This window comes from Ornithorhynchus anatinus, chromosome 16 (assembly GCF_004115215.2).
Source record: "Ornithorhynchus anatinus isolate Pmale09 chromosome 16, mOrnAna1.pri.v4, whole genome shotgun sequence".
Taxonomy (NCBI): Eukaryota; Metazoa; Chordata; class Mammalia; order Monotremata; family Ornithorhynchidae; genus Ornithorhynchus; species Ornithorhynchus anatinus.
In genome coordinates this window covers 36,483,911-36,502,861 of record NC_041743.1, presented here as the reverse complement: position 1 = coordinate 36,502,861, position 18,951 = coordinate 36,483,911, and the positions used below count along the sequence as shown (strand labels likewise).

At 51.8% G+C, this 18,951-nt stretch overlaps 1 protein-coding gene across 2 annotated transcripts in view; it reads left to right on the top strand.

The window, feature by feature from the left end:
• Positions 1-16,702, top strand: part of PAX2 (paired box 2) — a 110,256-nt gene extending 93,554 nt beyond the window's left edge. Inside the window, exons 9-11 of one of the 2 annotated variants that reach the window (XM_029081082.2) lie at positions 11,391-11,492; positions 14,447-14,533; positions 15,700-16,702. In XM_029081082.2, the coding sequence (XP_028936915.1) occupies positions 11,391-11,492; positions 14,447-14,533; positions 15,700-15,821 (311 nt within the window). In that variant the 3' untranslated portion in view covers positions 15,822-16,702. Of the gene's footprint in view, positions 1-11,390; positions 11,493-14,446; positions 14,534-15,680 lie in introns of both variants that reach the window. The other variant, XM_029081084.2, reaches the window with a different exon arrangement.
• Positions 16,703-18,951: the final 2,249 nt, after the last annotated feature.

Here is an 18,951-nt window from a genome sequence, read left to right as displayed (position 1 = left end):
CTTACCCAAGGTCATGCAACAGATAAATGGTGGAGTCGGTGAAAGAACCCAGGTCCTCTTACTCCCAGGCCTGTTCTCTTTCTATTAGGCCATGCTGCTTCTCATGAACTTTGTAGAGAGCCTTGTACCAAGCAGTTGGGAGAGAACAGTACAGTTGGTAGGCACCGTCCTTCCTTTTAAGGAAGTTGCAGTCTAGCAGGGGTGAAAGACCTTCGAATGGATTACAGGTATGGGAAGTAACCAAGTATAAGGAAATACAGCATAAATGCTATGGGGGAATCCTAAGTTCTTATGGGGAAGGACTAAGTGCATGCATGAGGCAGGAAGAAGTGGAAAATAGGGTTGGGAGGAATGAGAGCTTAGTCAGGGAAGGCTTCCTAATGGAGATATGATTTCCGTAGGGCTGTATGTGGTTCGAGACCATCGTCCCTGAGAAATCATGAGTGGGGGAGGCTAGTTCCTATGGAATCTCTGAAGCTACCTTGGAGATATCCAAGTTTCACTCACCTAATTTCATTCCCCAGGTCAATATGAAAGGCCAAAGGGATAACAGGAAGCTTACCTTGAGGGGAGATGGAAGGATGATTCTTCCAAAAACATCTGCAGGGCCTGCTCAAGATGAAGTTTGAGATCTGGAGGGTACAGAAGGAAGAAACCCCTTCAAATAGTTTTGAGCTCCAAGGGGATTGGCCTTCCAATGGCAGATGGAAAGCCGCATGAGCTGCTAAATGAAGTTGTAATGTTGGGTAAAGTACTTTCTGCTTGCAAAGTGCTTGGTAATCATTTATTACCCTGCCCTGGGGAGTCATCAGTTTCTTCACTCGTAAAATGGGGTGGGAGACCTGGGTTCTGGACCTGCTGTTTTCTGAGAATCTTGGATCCTGGCTAAGGGCTTGGAGCTGGAGGCAGCTCAGCCTCCCTCCTCCTCCTCCTTCTCCTCCTCCTCCTCCTCCTCCTCTCTTCCCCTCCAAACCCCAGAGCAGGCACCAAAACTGAAGCAAGAACTTGTCTCTTCTCCTTAAAGATGAAGGGACACTTCTAGAGCTGGCACAATAGAACCCAAAAAATGTCATTAAGTTTCTCCACCCCTGCTCTTCTAGGCCTTTGGGGCCAACAGCAAGGGAAATTGGGGAGCTAGATTCTGTTTCCCTATTACTGGAGAGAGAATCAGGGCATGCTGGAATGCACTCCAGTAGGTAACTCCAGTAGCAGCAGCAAGACTTAATGGAAAGAGCATGGGTCTGGGATTCAGAGACCTGGGTTCTAATCCTTACACTGACACACACCTGCTGGGTGACCTTAGGCAAAGTCACCTAACTTCTCTGCACCTCAATTCCCTCATTTGCAAAAATGGTGATTCAGTACCTGTTCTCCCTTCTACTCAGACCGTGAGCCCCATGTGGAACCTGATTATCTATACCAGCATTTAGTGGAGTGCTTGATACATAGTAAACACTTAACAAATAACACAGTTATTATGATTATTATAACTCAGGCCTAACCTCTGGGAGAGACTGCAAAGGCCAGATCACATGGCAACAGTCAGTTCGTCACCAGGAACCCCTATGAAATGAGGCCCAAGGGCTCAAGAGGAGCCCATAAGTGGGTGACTGAGCCCAGACTTTGGAACCTTGGAAACCAATAAGATCCATAAGCTTGCTCTCTCCAGATCTAAAGCTGCCTTTTCCTCTCACCCTCGACCTGGCATATAAGCATTTCTTTTTCATGGGCAAGGAATTTGGAGGAGTATCCTTGATGAAGGAAGAACCTCTTAGAAAACACTGAGTGTGAGATACTGGCTCCTGTGTGGGAAGAAGGGTTGAGTCAGCAGCAAGCTAAACCTGGAGGCTTGTAGCAACCCAATGTAAGAAATTTCACTGACCTTCTGGCCCGTGGTGGGAAATCCTATGGATCTTGGGGCATTTGGGATCTGATATCTATGGAACAGCAGCAAAGGCTGGCTGCTAACTAGAACAGCCCCTCCCCACTGAAGCTGACCAGCCCTCACCCTCCCAGCTTTGAGGAACTCCTCCTGACAGTCAACTCGGCAACTAAAAAGACTCTTAAGTCCCTAGGACTGAAGACCACAGGAATCTCTGGCTGCTGTGCTGGAGAGAAGGCACTGGGAGTGACCCAGAGGAGAAGGAGGAATCTGCTTGGCCCCCCTGCGGATCTTGGTGTGGAACTGTCTGGAGATGGGATCCAGCCTGACTGGGCTCTGATACCATTTACTATGGCTGCAGGCCTCAGGAACTCCTAATGGGGAATCTCTCAGTCTCAGGAACTCTCCCCTGTTTACTTGGCATTTAACACCCAACTCAGATGCAGCCAAATTTCCCTCCATAAAACCCACAGCTTAACCTTCTGCCCAGCCCCTGCTCCCTCTCCCTGAGCTGAAAGGGCAATAAAAGCTCAGACGAGTCTCACAAGGAGCCTGAGGCTGTGAATCTTATGTTTTTTTTCTGTCTGGTCGAAATCCCCTGATTCACTGGAGGAATTTAGGGAGGAGAGTACCAATTTTTCCCCCTCCACTTGATGAAGAGAGAGAGAAAGACAGGAGGATAGAGGACAGCCATAACTCAAGGGGTGCTGCAAGCAGGAAAACATCAGAAGAGTGTGAGACCTTTGACCCGTGCCTGCAAAGTCACACCCTGGGCCAGGAACTTTTTCCCAGGCCCCTACTTTTGCAAGGGCTCTTGTGCCTAAAGGCAGGGACTCGCTGTCCCCCGACCTAGGGTGCCATTCAGGAAAAATGAACCCGTCTGCGATGGGAAAGGGCCAAACCCCATTGCATTTCTGATTTCATTACTGGGGCATTTCCATAGCAATAGGACATTGACAAATAACACTGTGGTCTCCTAACACAATCAGGCCCTGGGACTTCCCTCCCGGTGGATGGGAGCCAAGATGATATAAACAACTAGGCCGCAAACCCGCAGCCCGCCAGCTCAGGAGTTGAGGTGGGGCTGTCCCTTTCCTCCCTTCCCACCTGGGACCGCCTAACTAATGATGCCAGAGAATGAAAGATGAGGGAAAAAAAAGAAGATTGAAAAGCTCAAAGGCTCTCACCACTTACCTGTCTGACCTCACGGCTTCCGGACACAGGAAACCAGGGCTAGTGCTATTTAGGAAGAAGTTGCAAGGCTGGGTATCAAATCCCCCTTGGATGGGGAGAACAGGTGGGGCTCCCTTACCCTCTTTCTCTACTGAGTTGGGCATGGCCTGGCACCAGCGCTCCCTGAGAGACCCATGAGCTAAGGGAACTTGGAAATAGACCTCACTTGGGACTGTTCTTATTGGCCCAAACAGGAAGGTTTGGGCTTGCTTGGGCCACACTCTAACTAGTCTGGTTTAGGCCTCAGGATGAACATGTATCCAGTTAGATTCAGGTTGTGTCTCCATTTCTACAGTAGGCTGTGTCACCACCAACCTTTCCTCTTCACCTCCATCCTTCCACACATACCGCCCGCCCCCCCCCCCCCCCGGGCCACGGTCCCCCACCTCCAGAAAGGTGAGGTGTGAGGGATCTCTCTTCCTAAGCTTGAGGTGTGTGTGAAGAGGAGGGAGGAGCCAGAGGGAGGCTGACAGGAATATTCTTAGTGCATTAGCAACCTCGGAAAGGGGACAAACAGCTTCGGGTCTCTTAACCCTCGGCTTTGCAAGGCAAGGCCTAGCGCTATTGTTACCTCCATGAGGGCTTTACTGAGCCTTTCAGGCTGAAATCCTCTCTGTAGCAGCTGGGCAGAGAGGAAATCCAGGGGCTGGATCAGAGCCTGGCCTAATGCTGCAGCAGCTTAAGCGGCCCGTTTTACCAGAGATTATGGTTTCACTTACACAGAGCGCCTGAAAAATGCCGTGGTTTAGGAAGGATTAGAGCCGAAAATTCAATGCTCTCAGGGAAGAAATAAAGCCAGAGAGGAACTGGAAAACCTGGAGTATCCAGAGGCTGTACAAATAGGATTAACCTCTCCCCACTCAGCCCCTCACTTCTGCCCACCCAGCATGTTTTCCCCTGCTTACAGGTGACAACCCCGAGACTAACGTGTAGACAACCCTGGTTGCCGGGTAGATGGGCTGGGCCAGGCTGCCATCCTGTGTTTGGTAGGGCCCTGGGCCTGGGAGAGCAACCACCTTCTCTGTCCTGTTGGGGTGAGGGTCCAAACCCCTGCAGGGTTGTCAGCTCCATTTGGAAATCCACATTTATGGCTTGCTGATCGCACCAGCGTTTCCGTGTCTTTCTGGCTCCATTCCTGATCCTCCAACCAGACTCCCCAAGCTCCTGATTGCTCTGTCTGCTCCAAGTTAAGTGAAGGTGATTATCAGTCACTGGAGGTCAGGGAGAAAGGAGAAGCAGCGTGGCCTGGTGGATAGGGCACAGGCCTAGGAGTAGGAAGGATTTGAGTTCAAATCCCAATTTGGCCATTCACCTGCTGAGTGACCTTGGGAAAGTCTCTGTGCCTCAGTTATCTCATCTGTAAGATGGGGATTAAGAGGGTGAGCCCCATAAGGGACATGGACTGCGTCCAACCTATCTACCGCAGAGCTTAGTCAGTGCCTGTCGCATAGTAAGCGCTTAACAAATTTCATGGAAGAAAAAAGACGAGTGTGCCTCTAGCTGGACTGTCCAGACATAATAGACCCTCCCAGAGCCAGACAACCTGGCCCGGGCCTTCTCTGATCCACTCCTCTGCTCTCCAGAGAGGCAGGAGAGCCCTGATGCCGGGATTGGGGGTGGGGATCCGCCTCTCTACCCAGAGAGGAAGCAGTGAATTATGAAACGATTTTCGCATAGCAGCAAAGGACGCTATCCGGCAAAGAGTGTGGTGGCAGGCAAGTGACCCAGGGGTGCAGCAGCAGCAAGTGCAGCGCGAGCTGCTGCAGGAGCCTGCGGGAAGGCAGGGCATTGTGATGCAGATGAGACTGGTTGGCTGGTCACAGTGCCACATGCCGCAGCATACAGCAGGTGGACCCCATATTGGGATGCACGTCACACTGGTGATGCAAGTTAATTGCCTGGTTACCAGGCTACAGCCCAGCACCTTCCAGCAGAGTGACACTGTGCCAACCAGCCACATTTCCCACTTCGCCGTTAACTCAACCAATTCGCTTCTGTCCCCGGAGCTCGTGAGGATTCTAGGGGTGGGTTTTGGGGGTGGGGGTGGTCAACAGTGGGGTCTTACCTGATCCCGGGAAGGGGGCAGGGACAGATCACTGCTCTCCTGCACTGTCCAGTTTCAGTCAGAGGTGAAGGCAGTTGGGGAAAGGTGGTAGCTGCAGCTTCCAGGGTTTTTTGGTTTCTAAATTTGAAGTTAATGTGCAGGAATTTTCCCAGTTGGGGTCAGTTTCTTCTCCAGGGGCAAAGCTTTCCTGGGTGAAAATTCCCAAGAATTATCTACAGACTGATGAGCAGAACCCAGAAGGCCATGGTTCCCCCTGCCATCTTACCCTCAAACCCAGGCTGCTGCTCCGGGGATGATTCATTCACTCAATTGTATTTATTGAGCACTTACTGTGTGCAGAGCACCATGCTAAGCACTTGGGAGAGTAAAATACTACAATAAACAGACACATTCTCTTCCCACAGCAAGCTTACAGTCTACAGATTGGGGCACATTAGCCTTAAAGAGAGTGATGGTAATAGTAGTGGTATTTAGGAAGCGCTTACTGTGTGACAAGCACTGTACTAAGCACTGGGGAAGAATACACAGGGGAAAATGGACAATGTCCCTGGCCTTCACGGACCCGCCACAAAAGGTCAAGGGGACAGAGAGGTGGTTGGAAAGATCAGCATTCCTCTTGCTTCACTACAGAACTGAAAGATCATGTGATCTGACCATCTCTGTCCCTTGCTTTATCCAGCTGATTTCCTGCCCCCCAGTCCTGGTTTAGCAGGAGGAGAACAGTCTATGAGATGAGAAGCCACAGAATCTAACCCCATAATTAGGGACTTTGTAGAAGACATCCCAAGTCAACAAACCCCGGGTTATAGAAAATTGGTTCCGACATGTCTGGCCCGTAGGCATATGAAATACCTTTCCTTCAGACTCCACAGTGCCTTCTTTCTAGGCAGATGCACACTGATGGAATGCTCCCCAATCCTCATGGAGTTCCGGCCAAAAGGTGGAGTGAAAATCTCTATTACGGAAGAACCAAATATAGCATAGTTCCGTTATGAGGTAAAAACCCAGCTACCTTGTCACCTGCAAAACCTCATGCAGTTCTGCTGCCGTACCTCAGTAGGGGCACAGTAGAAGGGGAGATGAGGGCAACCAAAATGATGAGGACAAGAAGTAGCATGGCCTAGTGGAAAGAGCTCGGGCCTGGGAGTCAGAGGACTTAGGTTCTAATCCCGCTCTGCCACTTGTCTGCTGGTTGATGAGTGAGTCACTTAACTTCTCTGTACCTCAGTTCCCATATCTGCAAAGTGGACACTCAATACCTGTTCTCCCTCCTACTTAGACTGTGAGCCCCTTCTGGGATCTTATCATCTTATATCTAACCCAGTTCTTAGTATAGTCCTTGACATTTAATAAGCGCTTAAATACCACAATTATTATTGTTTTTACTATGTACAGTGTTTGAGCCCAGGGGTGCTCAGCAAATGTATAGATCTAGTTGTGCTTCATAACTGAAGAAGATAACAGTACCAGTACAATTCACTTGTGAATGTGCGTAGGTGACTGAAACACATTTTGCATACAAAAGTGTTGCACACAAAAAGGTCGTCCCTTCTTGTGTTGTCACACTTGATGTTTGCAACATCTGGGGCTGTTTTCTCTTTTGCCTCCTTGTCTCTCTATCTTTATTAAGCTTTTGCTCAAAAATCAATCCATTGGTTGTATTTACTGAGTGCTTACTGTGCTCAGGACACTGTTCAAAATACTTGGGAAAGTACAATCCAGTAGTGTTGGTAGACCCGATCCCTCCTCTCAAGGAGCTTGTGATTTAGTAGGGAAAACAGACGTTAAAATAATTTACAGATAGGTGAATCAGCCGATTATAAGAATATGTATATAAGTGCTGTGGGGGTGGGGGGCTGAATATCAAAATGTATAGGGGTTGAGATACAAGTGAATAGGCAACTCAGAAGGGAAGGTAAATAGTGTGAAAAGAGGCACTCCTTTCTTGATTGTGGTACATGGTGCTGATCGATCTGTACTGTATTTTCCCAAGCACATAATAAAGTTCTCTGCACACAGTAAGAGCTCAATAAATGCCATCAGTTGACCTATCCTCAGCAGTTGATTCCCAGTTTTCAGCTGGGATGCAGCATTATCTGAGGCTTCATTTTACCATGTCCTTGCTTTCGGTTACCAGGTTTCAGCGTTTCCATTCAGCAGTTGTTCGGGTACCCTGCTGTCACTCATTCACATGTCCCACTCAGCGAAGCTGTGTTAAGACGAGCGTAGCTTTGATGCTAGGAGACTGACTACATTCCAGCACTTCATTGTTCATGCTCAGTAAATACCGCTACTATTACTGCTATAGAACAGCTTCCCTATGAAGGAACATGACTGAAGTTTACAAAATCACATAGGGTGTGGGCAGGGAGAGCCTGAAATTGTTGCTCCCAAATCCCTCACCAACAGCACTCGGTGAAACTCTGATTATCTGGTATCTTTCCCAGTGGTTGACATATGTGTTTAGCATATGCCATAAATCAATCAATGGTCAGTATAATGATATTTGTTAAGCACTTACTATGTATCAGATACTGTTCCAAAGTGCTGGGGTAGATCCAAGATGATCAAGTCCCATGTGGGGCCCCCAGTTTAAAAAAGAGAACAGGTATCAAATCCCCATTTTGCAGATGAGGGAACTAAGGCACAGAGAAGTGAAGTGCCTTTCCCGAGGTCACACAGCAGGCAAGTGGCAATTCCGGTATTAGAACCCAGATCCCTGACTCTCAGGCCCATTCTTTTTCCAGAGGCCACATTGAGCACTTACTGTGGGCCGAGCACTAAGTACTGCTTAGTGCTTGGCACATAGTAAGTGCTTAAAAAATACCAGCATCATTATTATTATGTAACAGTAATAATGATAATAATTATAACCACCACAAAAGGCCTCCTTTCAAGAATGGGCCTGATAAAGAGTGGGGACAGTGTCCCAAAGGTGGCAGAACCCTGACCAAAGATGCAGCCCAAAACCTGCTCTCCTAAAATCTGGCTTCTCCCCAGCCCTCACTTCGCTCCCTCTCAGAATCCACAGCCTCTGTATTCTGCTTCTCTTGGCCCCCCTCTCTCCCTCCTAGCACATTCACTTGAGTCCTTTCCCAATACTCTTTCCAGAACCCAGTTCCCCTCCTCCTATTCTCTTACCCACCTAACCCAATGCCTCTCCTGCCCCCTCCCAACCAGCAACCCCTGATTCCTTGTCTTCACACATCCCCGGCCCAGTTCACCAATGTGGGCAAACTTGTCTTCGAACCAGCTCTGAGTATGTTCTGGACTGTGGGAGCCATTGGCTGGTTATTATTCTTGGACCATTCTTAGCCTCCCCATTTCCCCATCTTCAATAGAATGATATGGTTTTTCAACTTTTTTTGGGAAAATACTCCATTTCCATTCATCTGTAGTATTTTTTTCCATCTCCCCACACCCAAACCCCACCTGCTTATCTATCCAGCCAGCCCTGCCACATCATAGACCTCCTTCACTCCACTCAACACCAAATGTTTTTTTTTTAAACAGTCCTTCTCCTCTGACTCTCCTCCTCACCCTCTAAGCTGGGTCCCTCACCATGCAGGCAACCCTCTTTTCATTCAATAGTATTTATTCACTGCTTTCTATGTGCAGAGAACTGTACTAAGCACTTGGAATATACAATTCAGCAACAGATAGAGACAATCCCTGCCCAATGACAGGCTTACATCTCTTCGTTTCAACAATAGAAATAGAAGTGATAATAGTTATTTCCTGAGCACCTTCCATGTGCAGTGCACTTCACTGTGTTTGGAAAGTACAAAACAGAAGTGACACATTCCCTACCTATAAGGGAACACTCTTCCTTTCTCTACTTCCTTCACTTATCTCCCAGACTCTTTTGAATTCTGTTATGAGCCTCTTTCTCCTCCTATCATCCACCTCGCTGTCCTCTTCCTCACCATCTTCTTCCTTCACATCCTCCTCTTCCTCATCATCCTCCCCCTCCTCCTTCCTATCCTCCTCTTCCTTCACTTCTTCTCATCGTCCTCCTTATCCTTATCCTTCTCACTGTGCTCCTCCTCCTCATCCTCTTTCTCCTCCTTCTCATCCCCCTCCTCCTCCTCCTATCAACCAATCAATCGATTGTACTTATTGAGTGCCTCCTAGCAGGATGTCAGGGAAAGTCCAGACTCACTAACAACGAAGGCTAGTTTATCAGGCTCCACCTTGGTCCCCAATTGCAGTCACCTTCCCAAAACACAGTGCTAGCTTAACTAGTGAGCCAAGCCCTTAAGTAGTCCAGTGAGCATGCTCCCTAAGCCAAGATGGCAGCTCCACTTGCCGATTTACCTCACTCAAAGGCAGTCCAGGATTTGGTGCTGAGATCAGTGGAGAACAAGTCCCTATTTCTACAGTGCAGCCTGGCCACACATGCTCATACTTTGGCCAGGGCCCTTTTAGGCCATCCTATTAAAAAAACATGTCCAGGGAGAGAGGGGGAGGAGGTAATTTGGTCTCCATGGCCAGTTCCATCCTCGGTCTCAGTGGAGGCAGGAAGGGGGCCAATTAACTCCAGCTGTTTTTATGAGGTGACTTCAGAATGAGCCACAGACATCCATCAGGAGCTAACAGAGCTTAGCCACTGGCTAAACTCTCTGGGCCAGCCCCACAGTTGTGACCCCACAGGGAAACTCCCCAGGAGGAAGGAAAGCCTAGATCACAGGGGGATTGGAGAAGAGGAAGAGGGTGAGCAGCAGCAGAGAAGTAGAGAGTTTTGCCCGCAGCCCAGAGTTGGGTCGGGAAAGAGGGGAGAGAGATGGAGAGAATTCAGAGCTAGAAACATCCCAGGAAGAACACCTCATTCCAGAAGTGTGTCTACTAACTCTGTTGCATTGTACTCTTTTTTAATGGTATTTAAGTGATTAATGTGCTAAACTCTGGAGTAGATACAAGCTTATCAGGTTGGACACAGACTATGTCCCAAATAGAGCTCAGTCTTAATCCCCATTTTATGGATGAGGTAATTGAGGTACAGAGAAGTTAAGTGACTTGCTCAAGGTTACCCAGCAGATAAGAGGCAGAGCTGGGATTAAAGCCCAAGTCCTTTTGACTTCAAGGCAAGTACTTAGTACAGTGCTCTGCACGTTGTAAGTACTCAATAAATACCATTGATGATGATGATTTCCAGGCTCTGCCAGTCCCAGGCTGAATTTTTGTAAGTCCCATGCCTTCCTGTAGCAGAATTTGGGTTCCACCATGATACAAATTCTAGAAGCAGACACTATGCTTTGGACCTTTCATCTGAGACCCTGAAAGTTGGGGGTGGGTTCTCAGATTAAGCCCATCTAAACTATATTTTTTCCCCTTTTTGCTGTTGGCACAAAATTTCCCCACAGTTTCAAGGATGATTTTAGTCCATTCAAATGCAATTAAACAGCAACAGCAAAATGCCCGGCTCAGTGGTTTACACTCCACTCTGCCAGGGCAAACTAGAAACAGGCTTGGATGCCAACTGTGGCACCTGCAGCCCAGCTCGGAGAGTGGAAAAACCAGGAGTTGACCCTCTCCAGCAGGCTCCATCCCAGTGTTCCCTCTGCCTGGTGGGATGTGGAGGGAGCAAGGCCCTTGCCAGAGGCTGGCAGTCAATGGAAAGCAGAGAAATGGCCCAGGTAAGGGCAGCCCCTGCTTCTGCTCAGCTCAGCTCTGGTCTCAATTGTACCCCACCCGCCAGAAATGGGGAGAGGGGCCAGTGGGCCAGCCCTACCCAAGTACTTCCAGAGATGAGATGGATGGGTCCAGAGTATTGACTCTATCCCAGCCCCCTCCCAGCCTTCTTCAGTAGAGTAGTGATGATGGTATTTGTTAAGCACTTACTGTATGCCAGGCACTGTACTAAGTGCTGGAGTGGATACAAGCAAATCAAGATGGACACAGTCCCTAGCCCATGTGGGGCTCACAGTCTCAATCCCCATTTTACAGATGAGGTAACTGAGACACAGAGAAGTGAAGTGACTTGCCCAAGGTCACACAGCAGACAAGTGGTGGAGCTGGGATTAGAACCCATGACCTTCTGACTCCCAGACCCATGCTCTACCCATTACCCCATGCTGCTTCTCTAACCCCACCCTCACTACCCAGCTAGGAAGGTTTTAGGTTTTTTGCATGAGGTGGGGGGAGAGCACCAAGAGGGTGTGTTGTCTGCTGATCAGAGCACCTCACTGTCCCCTTTGCCCCTCTCTCCAGGTCGTGACATGGCAAGCACCACCCTGCCCGGCTACCCACCCCATGTTCCCCCAACTGGGCAGGGCAGCTACCCCACCTCAACTCTCGCAGGAATGGTACCTGGTAAGTAACACTGCAGCTGGGATTGGCTCTGGGAGGTCAACCACATCGCCGTGATAGTACTTTGCACTGCCACCCAGGGGAGCAGGGGACCCCCTCCCTGAGAGTTGTCGCCTCCCCGAAAGCCTGAGCCCTGCACGCCAACCCAAGGATATCCCTCTCTAATGGACCCTTCTCTGGTTCCTTATCATCGTCCACTCAGCAGAGACTGGTTTCTAATCATGGTGCTCAGCGGCATCCAGCTAAGGGGATTAGGCCACTGGGGTCAGAGTCACTGCCCAGAAGTGGCCAGCCTGGGTGGCCCGGTTATATCCTTGTGTTGAGTCGGTCCCTCCCCCTTCCAGGCACCAGAAAGACAATCCTCAAGGCAAGCACCCAGTGGGGACCCTTGAACTCCAAGGGACACAGCGTTCACAGCACCAAACTCTACTGTCTTGGGGCTAGCTGCCCATGACTTACCCTGCTCTGACCCTGCAGCCGACAGTCATTTCCAGTTGGTCCCTGCATGGAACATGACTCCAGCCAAGCAGCACTCTGACCATCTGAGTGGAGGCCACCGACATGCCCCCTCCCCCCTCCAGCAGTTCCCCAGCCCAAGGGAGGTCTGGCCTCAGCGACAGAAATGCCTCCTACAAGGCAGGTGAAATCAGGGGACTCCATGAGGGCATCTGCCCAGTGCTGCCCATACTCTAGGACAAGGACTGACTGCAGCGGGCTTTGGGAGTGGCTGCCCTGGGCCTCCAGCATCAGGACCCCTGCCCCTCCCCATCCTCCCCCCCTCATCCCCACCCCCGAAGGAGGGACTCCTGGCTCCCTTCCCTCGTCACAGGGAGTCTGGGCTGAGCAGAAGGGCCGGTTCTGAGACACAGCACACACGGGTGCTCGAGTCTCGAGCCGCAGAGGGCTGGCGGTGGCAAAGGAGGGGGGGAGTCGTTAAACAGAATCCGATGCTGATGAGGAAATTACACTTGTTTCATTAGCGATCGGGGAAGGAGATAGCTCAGTTCCTCTTGGTCACAGTTGAGCTCAAAAGCTCATTATCCCGCTGCATGCATGCTTTCACTCCTCGTCAATAAACAGTGTTTCCAGTGGCTGCCTGCCCTCCTCCCCAGCTCCCCACGGCTGCTCCGGAGAGGGGCTCTTTCTCCTCTACTTAACCTGTGGTTCAGGATCACTGTAAGCAGTTTAGGGTCACAACACAGGAGGGAGAGAGAGACAGAGACACAGAGAGAGACAGAGAGAAACCACAGGGGAGAAATCAGAACTTTTCTCTCTCCAGGAGGGGCCCAGAGAAACGTCTCCCCCATCCCTCTGGAGACCTCTCTTTGATTCCTTCTCCCCCTTCTTAGGCTCTCCCCCATCTTTATGGAGCTACTCAGCTGCCCCCCGCCCCCCTCCAGTTTTTCTCTCTTTTTATCCTTCCCTATGGCCTTAGTGTTTCTTCTCTAGCAGCAGAAGTGGGAAAGAAATGTCAGAGAGGAGAGTTCCCTTCCCAAGCTTTGTCCCCATAGACTGCTGACAGTGTGGTGTCCCGGGAGCCCTAGGCCCAAGTCCCTCCTCCCCAGCCCCAGTTAGCACAACCACTGTTCAGCCCTCTTGGGACAGGGAGGAAACGGGGAGCGGTACATGGGGAAGGGAAGGCCCTTCCTGCAAATCTGGTCCCACTGGCTCTTAGCTCCCAGAAGCCGACTGAGAAGTTGTTATTGGAATTTATAGACCAGGGGCGACACATGATGGCATGGGGTTTTCCCCTGCTGCTTGCTCTGCTTTCGGAGTCATTTGAACACATCTTGCAGGCTCTCTTCCCACCCACCCCGCCTCCCCCCGCTCCCTTCCTCAGCCTGGCTGCTGGGTCTAAGCATCATCAGAACTGGCAAAGTGGCTCTGTGAAAATAGGACCGCTTTCCCTCCACCTCCCTCTCCCAGGGCCCCGCCGGCTCCCTCTCCAACAAAAAGAGGTTTTTGCTCCCATTCGCCCTGCAGAGTCAATATCACTCTGGGAGCTCGACCTGGATTCTGCTCTGCCTCACGCCCCATTGACAAAATGGTCTGCTCCGGCCCAGTGACAGGCCCTCCATCACTGGCCATGATGTCAGAAGCAGACCGGGCGCAGCTGGGTGGGCAGACTCCCGGTGGCATTGGCAGCAGGGGGAAAAGTCATCTCTGCCCTCGCACACGGTGTATGCCAGAAGCTGGGAGTTCCGGAACCTGGATCGGCAGGGAACTCCTATGGTGTCAGTTGGGCGGTCCCTTCCCATACTTGAGCCACACTTGCGAGGAAAATGGCAGGGGGAGATGGAAAGTGATTCTGGGCCTCTCTCCCCTGTGGGTCCTCCTAGTAGCTTTTAACATCCCCATCACTGCCCCATTCTGGGTAGGTGGAAGGTGGTAGTGAGAAGCAGCGTGGCTCAGTGGAAAGAGCACGGGCTTTGGAGTCAGAGGTCATGGGTTCGAATCCCGGCTCAGCCACTTGTCAGCTGTGTGACTTTGGGCAAGTCACTTAACTTCTCGGTGCCTCAGTTACCTCATCTGTCAAATGGGGATTAAGACTGTGAGCCCCACGTGGAACAACCTGATTCCCCTGTGTCTACCCCAGCGCTTAGAACAGTGCTCGGCACATAGTAAGCGCTTAACAAATACCAACATTATTATTATTAAGAGAGGGGGACTCCAGGCCTCTGTCCAGTCACTCTCTCCTGGCTTTCTGCCCTCAAGCCTCCTGACCTGGATCAGGTCTTCTGTGGGCACTCACCATTTGGTCCCTATTGGTGAGTGGTAATGACAATGAGTCCCAGGGCACCAGGTCTTTCCCCAAACAGGACAGACTCATTCAAGCCTCAGTGAAAGGGAGAGGGCGGTAGAGGAGTCCGAATCGATCATATTTATTGAGCGCTTACCATGTGTAAAGCCCTGCCTCTGTGTTCACCTGACCATGTCTCATCCTTTGCTTCCTCCAGGGAGTGAGTTTTCAGGGAATCCCTACAGCCACCCTCAGTACACAACCTACAATGAGGCCTGGAGATTCAGCAATCCCGCATTACTAAGTGAGTATCATCTGCTTGTGCCGTGTCTTCCCCCGTACCTCGTGCTGTCTGTCCGTCTGGCTGCCTGTCTGTCTCTGTTGTCTCCTTGATTTGTGTCGAGATTTGTGTTGGCTTTGGATGGCTCCCCACAGCGAAGTAGCCCCCTGCCCTGGATTTTTGCTGTTGCCAACCTAGAGTGGTTACTTTGGCTAAATGCTTGGAGTGGGTGGCACCTGGTGCCTAGTCATATTGTCCCTGCAAGTCTGTCCAGGGACCCGGTGCCTGAGAAGGGGGCAGGGACTGTCCAGCCCTCCCTTTCTCCCAGCCCACTAGGTGGGCAGGAAGTTCTTGGCCAGCTCCTCCCCGGCCTGAGGAAGAAGGCAGGAGGCTGGCCCACAGGGAATGAAGGGACTGTTGTTACGAACTGTATTTACCGAGGTTTAACAAATGGGTAATGGATATGCGTTTTATTCCATCGTTGTTAAACCTTGTAAATGTGATCTTAATAATCAATCACTATTTAACTCCCATCCAATAACCATCCCGAAAGGCTTTGTTGGAAATGTGACCAACATCTCAAGCAATAGAACCCAACGTTTTCCTCCTCTTCTCCTCACACCAGCTTCCCCCGTCCCCCCACCTCGCAAAGAGACCCTTCAGCTCCAGGAAGCCCCCGTCCCTTCTGGGTATCATGGAGGGAATTGAGGGGAGGGTGTTTGGGGGCCCTCCTGACTTCCAACAGTCATGTGTACCCTCTTTACAGTCTTTGAGAGCTCCTTTCCTCCTCCCCAGCCTCTGCCTCTCAGAATCAATCAATCAGTGGTATTTATTGAGCACTTACTGTGTGCTCAGTACAAGAACTACACCAAGCTCTTGGGAGAGTATAATACAACAGAGTTAGTAGTCCCTTTTCCTGTCCACAACAGGCTTACAGTCTAAAAGGGAGACAAAGAGCCACCCGGCTTCTCCCTCCCCGCTCCCAGCTTCTCTGCCAATGGGGTGCCTCTGGGGGACTCAGTGCACTCCCTCCCCACCTCGTCACCCCGCCGTACCCTTCCAGTCACCCGCAGAGAGCCCCGCCAGTTATCTCCTTTGATTTTATTTTTCCTTTTTTTTTTTCCTGTTTGTCCTTTCAACCAGTCCATTCTTCTCCTGTGTTAACTTTCAGGTTCCCCTTATTATTATAGTGCCACATCCCGGGGCTCCGCACCTCCCACTGCTGCCACTGCCTATGACCGCCACTAGTTACCACGGAAACCACATGAAACTGCAGGGCGACACCTTAGGCCTCCACATTGTACCTGTCTGACCACCTTTCTCCACCTCGGCGACGGCAGGAGGACCGAGAGGACTTCTCCGCGACCCTGCCCCTAGTCTCCCTCCCCCACCTCCCCTCAGACCGGGACCACGTGACCCTGCCCAACCCAATGCCCTCCGACCGGCTGATGGCAACCATGGGCAGGGTCAAGGATGGACTCCCAGACGCCCCGGCCTCAGGCCCCCCCATCCTGCAGCCGTCCATCCCATTCTCCAGGCCGCCCGCCAAGTGAGGTCTGGCCAGCAGCTGCCCCGCTGAGAGGATGGCGCCTCAGGAAGGACCCACGGCCGGCCCCGCCTCAGCCCTCTTGTCCAGGGAATGTGAAGGAGGCCCCGAGAGCAAGGGAAGAGGCACCTGTGGTCACCCCATTCCACCCTCGTTCCAGCCGGCCGCCTCTCCAGGGCAGAGGACCACGGCATCGAGACCAACAGCCACCCCTACCCAAAGGCCCCACTCCAACACCCAGAAGGACTGAGTCCGGTGGATCTCACCCCCCCCAGGCGCCGGTGTGGTGAGGTGCCCTGGGCCATCTCCCCCCGCCCCCCGGGAAGGGAGGGGGTCCCACCCCCACCTTTGCTACTCCTTGCACTCCACCCGACCACCTCTGCTCAACCAGCTCCAGACTGGGTTTCTGGCTGGTTTGATTGGGCCATTGCACACGTGGTCCGCTGGTGCCGTGGTCCTCTGGTGGGGCCGGGCTCCCCCTGCATCCTCTGAGGAGCTAGGGGCCTGGGGGAGGGTGGGGGGCAGACATCTGTGTTTTCTGTGACACGCAATCAGCTGAGGCAGGGGCCGGGAGCGCGAGGAGGGCACAGCGTCAGCCACCCGGCCGACTGAGATGAAGAAATATATAAATAGAGATATAACAGAGACTGTGTTTTTATGCTTTGTCATGAGGTCTGGGGTAAAAACAACCACCTGTAAACAATTTTATAAAAGAACCCACCCACCCTCACCAAAATCCCCCCAAAGCCCCAAATCCCTGTCCTGTCCCCCTCCCCCCGCACCCTCCTGACCCTCCCAACTCTCCAAATTACAGACAAATTAAGTGGTCCCGCACAGCCTAGGTGGGCCTAGGCCCTTTTCCTTTCTGTTTTGCACTAGGTCAGGAGGGGGGGATTGACTAGAGTGGGGGCTTCCCGTCGCCTGCTCCCACCCTCAGCTCCCCAAGGAGCAAGGCGGATGGCTCAGTGTGGGCCAGGCAGAACTGACCCCAGGGCAGCATCTGGGCCAGGCACATGTGATGTGGGCAGATGGGTGGGGGCAGCCACAGTCCATTTTGGCCACCAAGGCAGGGGATGGGCACAAAGGGAGACCGTGGAGTCCCACAGGCCCAGGCGAGCTCCTTCCAGTCTGCATGGACAGAGGTGGCTGAATGCAGGATTAACCGAGGCAACTGCCTGGGTTTTCTCCCTGCCCACTGCTCCCCCTGACCCCATTCACCCCTCTTCCCCCCTACCCCGGCCTGTGAGACCCCCTATGGAGCCAGCCCTGGACCTCCACCCCAGACGCCCCCTGTAACCACAGATGCAAGCCCACTTGCCCCTTCCCCGCCTTTCTCCTTGGCCTCAGCTGGTCTCAGGGCTGGGACCTTTGCCCACTGCTAACAGTCTCTGAGGGACAGGATGGTGGATCTCCCACTGCTTCCGTCACCCCAATCCTGTACAAGTAGCAGACTCCCTTGTCCTCCCTCACCTTCCCAGAGCCCCAGTTCACAGCCAGAGGCTCCCCAGGACCTCCCTGCAGGGACCCAGTCACCCTCAGCCCAGACGGCTGCCCCCTAAAAGGAGAGGTCCAGACACCCCCATGAGCAGGAAGGAGAGGGACAAGGAAGGTTAACCTGGTACAGTTACTGGGGACAGGAAAGGAGGCACAGGGCCGGTTCCAGGGCAAAAAAGGTGAAACCAGAAAGCCCAAGCAGGGGGTGAGAGAAGAGGCAAACGTCACCCACAAGGTGACTCTGCCCAGGGCTCCCCATCGGCCCCTCTCCAGAATCTCGGCAAATGCATGACTGCATTGACCCCGAGAGGTTCCGGGGTCAGTCGTTTGACGTTCCGGCCGGTGGCTGCCTTGATAGGGACATCCTAACCGGGGTCTGACGGGGTCTGATTGGGGGGACTGATGTGGTGGTCTGCTGAAGAAAACTACCGCCGTGCAACCAGATTCCAACAGGCCGGACAAGGCACAGGCTAAGCGGAAATGCTACCATTTAATATTATGTTCTTTGCAAAACAAAACAAAACCCAGAAAACAAACACATTTGCTGCTCTGTAGAAAGATAATGTGTGTGATGTGAAGGCAAATCCACTTGTATATAAGTTCATTTCCATCCTCATCTCGGTAGTTATTAAAGCCGCCTCACCTCATCCTGTAGATAAGGAACATGCTGTCTGTGCTGTGAAAGTTTCGTCATGCTCACTGGGAGGGGGGTGGGGGTGGGAGAACAAAAGCTATTTGTCCAATAAAGCACAGCTCGGCTCAGTCCCCGGAGTCTAGCAGCTTCGGCCAGCCCTACGGCAGCCAGGGGCAGAGGGGAGGGAACTATTTTTATGTGATGAAAAAAGTTTGAAAGGAAAAAAAAAATCACTATGCAAAATGAAAATGGTTCTGTGGGCTCCTCTTCCCTCCTCCTCCTCCTTTTCTGTGATGTCTCTTTCTTCTGATACTGCTCCCTCTCTTCCTCTTGTCCCCTTTTCTCCCCCCCACCCCACACCCTCCCGCCCTCGTTGGCCTCTCTTTGCTCCTTCTCCTTCCCTTGCCTCTGCACATCTGTTGGGCTGGATTTCAGTTCTTAACCTCACACCAGATGGGGTTCCAACGACAGGTTTCCTGGCACAAGCCCTGTTCTGTCCTTGTCTCTCTCTGTCTCTCCCTGGGTCTGGGACCCCTTGTCTCCCCCACCGCAGGGAGGTAGTGCGAGACCAGGGCGGGGGGTGGGGGGCTCTAGACCCACTAGCCAGCAACCTCTTGGGCCCTGGAGTTGTCTTTATTTGAGAGTGGCAATGCATCCCACTCGGTGTGTGACGGGGTCCGTCTGCATGCTTTCCTCCCCCATGGATAGTGACGATCCAAATAACAGAAATGAATATTAAATGAAAAAAATGAAAAAAAGGCTTAAAAA